At 38.0% G+C, this 6,000-nt stretch overlaps 1 protein-coding gene and 1 long non-coding RNA gene across 2 annotated transcripts in view; both read left to right on the forward strand.

Moving 5' to 3' along the window:
• The window catches only part of LOC150107110 (uncharacterized), an 86,510-nt gene extending 82,743 nt beyond the window's left edge, over positions 1–3,767 (forward strand). The window contains exon 4 of the long non-coding RNA XR_016548222.1: positions 3,642–3,767. This is a non-coding gene — a long non-coding RNA (uncharacterized LOC150107110). The remainder of the gene's footprint in view (positions 1–3,641) is intronic.
• A 170-nt stretch (positions 3,768–3,937) lies between these two features.
• On the forward strand, positions 3,938–5,144 carry LOC150107111 (5-hydroxytryptamine receptor 1-like). The gene has a single exon (XM_090391617.1). The coding sequence runs from the start codon at positions 4,023–4,025 to the stop codon at positions 5,142–5,144; it is 1,122 nt and encodes a 373-aa protein (XP_090247743.1). The 5' UTR covers positions 3,938–4,022.
• Positions 5,145–6,000: the final 856 nt, after the last annotated feature.

The raw sequence follows: 6,000 nt of genomic DNA on the forward strand, positions 1-6,000 counted from the left end.
GATAATACGAAAACAAATATATTTGTCTGAAATATCTGACGAATATTTTATTTCTATCCGAAATTTGTTTATTTCATATTACCAACAAAGTTCTTTCCTGTGTATGTGTACAAGTTCTCTTTCAAGTTAATGAATGCTATTAATAAATGCAGTGCGTGACTTTCGAAAGGGGATTAATATAAATAAGTTACTATACGCAGCAAATTTAACTTTTTTCTTCCTTAAGCGGAAAGTTGTAATTTTTATAAATTTTGGTATGCTAGTTTCAAATCTGATTGCAGAATTTTTATTATGCTGTTTTTAAGGAAAATAGAATAAGTTTTTAATGTAAATCCCTTTTCCTATCGAAGAAAGGTGTAATCCTTTCGTTAGCGGGTGAGTCACAGTCAGTAGATTTTCCAAATGCCACTTTAGACCTCCAGTAAGCGTACTGATTGTCTCACTCGATGATTCAACTCCCACCTAAAGACAGTCACGATCCTCTCGTCTGTTTTGTTTGTAACAATCTCTGCAGTTCGCCAAAGTAATCGCTTAATGGTTGGGAAGAAATCCAGATGTGATGCATTAACGAGGTTAAGATTAATATTAACTGTTCTGTATCATTAACAGTGCTTAACATCTTGCTCGCAATATTAACGTAATCGACGGACTTTAAATATGAAGCAAATGTATTCAAAGATCCACCATATCGTTTGCAGTTCATTTTTCATTTCAAATTGGTTTCAATCTTAAGTGTCAGGCCAATAAAAATATCTCCTTTTAACTTGTTTTTTTTTTTTGGGGGGGGGGGGATTTACTCCTGAAATAAAAAAGTTAATATTCTTAGAGATTTATTTATTTGAAATGTTTACCTCAAATCTTAGTTTAATGTGAAGCGGTTATGGCTACTCCACATTAAATTTCACATTCCACTAACAAAAAAAAAAAAATTTTCTGGCATGGAGGGGGGGGGGATTACTCACCGATTTAGAATATTCTCCCCTGGAGCAAAAAAATACATAATCGAGAGGATACGTGCAAAGAACAAATGATGTTTACACTACGAGATTTAAGTCAACACTTTAAAGAAATTCATATCACAATTATAATAAAACTATCGTCATTTTCCCTCGCATTATTTTTCCATCTCCTTAATAATCCACAGTTAACATTTATCTGGAAGTCTCCGTATCTCAGTTGGTGCAAACGAGCCCTTTGGTTTGAAACATCGGGGACGAATCCCGTCTATGACGGGAAGAACCTTTAACAAGTCTTTTCAGTCAAAAATCCTCTCATACAGAGGATTGATGGCCTCGACCCATCTTGAAGGACGGTTAAAGAAGAACATTTATCTAAACCTTTCTTGAACGTATGTAGTTCGCCAATATCAACAAAATTTTGTCGCAGTTTTCGATATAAAAAAATCTTCGTAAAAGAATTTAAAATAAGCGTATTTCCAGTCCTAGCGCGGGATGTTCTTGAAATCTGTGAAAATGCCATTTCTTTACTCTGTACTTAACGAAAAAATTAAAAAAAATCTATTAGTTTAAGAACGTTATTCGAAAAACCCTATCCATTCATTGTACACTATAACAAAATTGAGAAAGCATACTAAGATGAAAAAGCGAATACTGTTGCTATAGATGTAAAAGCGACATCTCTCGGTTGTCAAAGTATCAGGTTTCTCGAAAGGGGACAATCCCAGCCGACTCATTTCGTTCGTTCGGCTTTATCCTCAATGGAACTTCAGATTCGCTAGATGTCTAGGGTAAACTGCATAAATATACAAACGATACCCAGCACTATAGCAGATTTCCATTCTAAGAGAACGCGATTCTGACTTTTCGAACTGTTCCATATCGTAGTTCACTAAGAACCATAAAAGGAGAAACTAGTTTAATAGCTGTATTGTTGCGTCCTTTATGTTCTGTGGCATTTCCTGACGTTTGAATAAGGGAAAAGTCCTAATTTTTTTCGAAATACGAATTTCTTACAACTCATCAGTTATATTAGCGAAACGATTAAACAAATATACTTGTACTTCTTCCCTAGACACGCTTGTTAGTACGAACGGAACCCAAAGCTCAAAACATTTTTTCGAGGAGAAGCAAAATGAAAAGTTGAACTCCATTGCCTCAAGAATCAGTTAAAACTCAAGCAGCAAAGAAGAAAGTGTGGCGAGTAACCAAGTTTTGTAATGCGAAAAATTACTCCTCAGACTATTTTAAATCAGCAAAGTAGAAAGTGTAATTCATTCTGCACAACTGTCATTGATATTAGTATTTAAAGAAGTATTCTTTAAATACTAATTATCAAAAGAGAATCTCAAACCTTTTCATTTGGTATCAAAATTATGAAAAGGAATGGTAATCAATATCTTTTATGTTTTATACAGAGGCAGCATACTTTCGAGGGACAAAAAAAGTCTCAAAGTGGCCGACAGCTCAATTGGTACGCTCTCGGACACATAAAAATAACTTTCAAACATCCCTGGAAAGGAAAACGGTTTTGCCCTCTTAAAGTCCCTGAATGGTCTCTGACGAGAATCAGTAATCCAAACAGTTCACAAGCCAGTGAAATGCTTAATCAAAAGGAAGACGAATATAATTGCCAATAGGAGAAATGTTCTTTGGATTACGGCAGGAGTAACTAAGACTATAAGGAAATCTATTCTGTCTGCTAATTGCACGTGTTCTTGGACCGATTTTCCTGTTTGGCTCGTAACCAAGTTTCTATTACGTTCGTATGAGATCGGCTAACTCACTATTCGCTTTCTAGACTGGATTCGAACGAGGGTCATTTCAATACACGGGTCGTCGACTGAGCTACAGAACTCCACCCTAAGGAATGTTTGTTGTTTTAAGCAATGCAATATTTAAGAGCAATCCATGCTGAAGGTGCATTTTACTTAGCTCTCGGTCGCTTTCGAAATGGTAAAATTTCAAGACACACATTGGTTTGCTACTGAGGCATAAAATAATCGTGGATATTTATAATTCTTCCTTTTAATGAATTTTTATGTGACTGCCACTCATGAAAGGTTGTAAACCTATAACCATCAAAAACATCCACGCCCACAGCGAGATTCGAATGTGCAGCCATTTGTTTGGAGAGGACATACGCTAATCATTCGACCAACTTAGTCGGCAGGATTATTTTAATCCTAATGTTTCTCGAAATAGAAGCTTTCTAGGAGTTTCTAGAAAGTTTCTAGGAGCTTAAAAGCTCTTTTGAGCTTTTAAGCTCCTAGAAACTAATCCGAGTAAATGAAAACACTAAGAAAAAATCAACGGTCTCAAAACGTTTCGAACTGGCTCTGTGTCGTTGTCTCCTACAAATAATATTGAAACAAATAAAAAAATAGTGCCAGCGAAATGTTCGCTCATTAATGACAAAACAAAAAAACGAAACAAAGAACCTTATGCAAATAAATATACATAAAAGAAACATAGAAACAAAAGATATCCTTTTCATGTCTCACTCACGATATTCATAGTGTGTAGATTTTTAATTTTTATTGTGGTTTTGCTGCATAAATATATGTAAAAATACTTAGCGCTCTATGTGTATTTCTGATTCTGACCCGTTGCCTTTTTCTATCATTTTTCATTGCAGTGATCTCTCGGTCATTTTCATTAATGATCTTTTTGATTTATTTTCAGGTCGAATAAGTGGATCTGCATCATCAGAAAAATGGATCCTCACTGAGAAGACGAAGGTGAGAATTTCATTGTGAAACTCAAAACGGTGCTGAAAGAAAAGGGAACGGCATGGACTTGTGCGGCGAGGTCACCGATGAAGATCATGGCAAGGTTAACTCGAATTTGTGCAATAACAGCGTGCGAGTGACGAACGAAAATGCTCCTTACTCCATCTGGGCATCCGTAGCATTGCTCATATTTCTGGGGACAATAATTGTCGCCACAGCAGTGGGGAATGTGCTCGTATGTCTCTCGGTGTGGTTAGTTAGGAAACTGAGGAGACCTTCAAACTTTCTTCTCGTGTCGCTGGCAGTATCTGATTTATGCGTGTCTCTGCTGGTGATGCCCTTCGCTTTGCACTACGAACTCGTTGGGGACTGGCAGCTCGGCGTCACCCTTTGTGATATGTGGGTGGCCTTTGACATTACATGTTGCACTGCATCGATACTGAACTTGTGCATGATCAGCGTCGATCGTTACTTAGCTATTACAAAACCTCTTACTTACGGCGTTAGAAGACGGTACCGTCAAACGTGGCTGTGCATTGGAATCACGTGGATCATGTCCGGCTTGATCAGCGTGCCTCCGTTACTCATTCTAGGGAACGAACACGGTACTCCAGCAAAACCCACCTGCGATATCAGCCAAAACTTTGGATATCAACTGTACGCTACGCTCGGATCCTTCTACATCCCTATGCTAGTGATGGTGTTTATGTATTGCAAGATCTACTTTGCTGCTAAGAAGGTGGTCGAATCTGATAAGAGGGGGAGACTTAATGGGAGAAAAGGAACGTTTTCTGTTTCCTGGGAACAAAGAGCAGATAAACTGGAGGTATATATCCGCGTGAAATCTCCAGGGATGTGTTCACAATCAGACCAGCTCCCACTCCGTCCTAATAACGTTGCACACACTGATTCTATGGTGGAATCAGAAGCCGATAAAAGAAATTGTGTGTGCACAGCGGATGGTTATAAGGTGAGAGGTAAGGCAGTGACTTCGCTCCAACCTCGCCGGAAGAAAATAAACAGCCACTCGTCAATGATAAAAGACAGAAAAGCCTCCATCACACTGGGCATCATCGTCAGTGCGTTTATCATATGTTGGCTTCCTTTCTTCGTCGTTGCACTGCTCAGGTCGCTCTTGAGGAACCTCTTCGTACCCCATACGGTGAGGAGCTGCGTATTGTGGCTCGGCTACACAAACTCGATGCTGAATCCCATCATTTATGTTACCTTCCACCAGGATTTCCGACGTTCCTTCAAAGAGATGTTATGTCTTCGATGTTCAACCGTGAATGAAACGTTCAGAGAAGAAGCCTTCCGATCCCAGTATGGAAACCCATGCCCTTTAGTAACACCTTGTGATGACTACAATGAGGAACCATTGACATCACCGAAAGATTTTGCATGCTTCAGCGAGCATAAGCACATAAAGGAACAGATTAGCGAAGGATGTTATTGAAATCGGTGTTAAAATTAGCGGGTTATTTTTGTATGTCAGTATTTTCGATGGATATACGATAACGCTCCTCACTGACACACTACGAGAAAGGTAGGCTATTTCATGCTATTTTGAAAGGTGTTTTACATAGAACGAAACCAAGACGCTGTATATGAAACAACTATTTTCTTTCACCATCTAAATATCCCCATAAACGCATACATCTCAAGAAACCAAATATACCGAACCTTTCCGAATGTCATTCGTGATAAAGCACGTTCTATTTTTCTCTCGACAAATGTTTGTTAGGTTTTTATCGAGTCAGTGAGCTATGTAATGTGAAATAAATAATATTCTGCAAAATAGCTTCGTCTCGTCTTGATTACTGATGGATCTCTTGATTATATCCCATTATCATATAAGTTAGATATAAACCAGACGGGCAACCAACGCTCACCACCACAGTCTTTCCATCGATTATCCTTGCTGTATTACGTCACCGAAGAGCTTTTCTAATATGTTGCTCCTTTTCAATTTAGATTCTACTAAAATGAAAAGGAGTCAATTCTACCGCGAATCGACTGAGGTTGACTGCCAACTGTACACAGGAATGAAAATATTTCCACTAACCCGACTTTTATTAGAAATATCGTAATGCTACCTCCCTTTGAAGATAACCGAGTTCTTTTAGATCTTACTTTTAGAACGAAATTGATTCTTACATTCAGACTACTTAGCTTGTTTCAACTTCGTGTATTATCGAGACGCACGCTTTTAAAATGAAAAGCACACAGTTCGCAACTTTATAGGAAACGTCTCGTATTTATGATCAATTATTACCTTTAGATTCTAAACTTCAGAAACTATTTTTCTACAC

The sequence above is a fragment of the Typopeltis vanoorti genome, chromosome 4, assembly GCF_054136105.1.
Source record: "Typopeltis vanoorti isolate ZY-2024b chromosome 4, IOZ_Tvanoo_1.0, whole genome shotgun sequence".
In the NCBI taxonomy this organism is placed as follows: domain Eukaryota; kingdom Metazoa; phylum Arthropoda; class Arachnida; order Uropygi; family Thelyphonidae; genus Typopeltis; species Typopeltis vanoorti.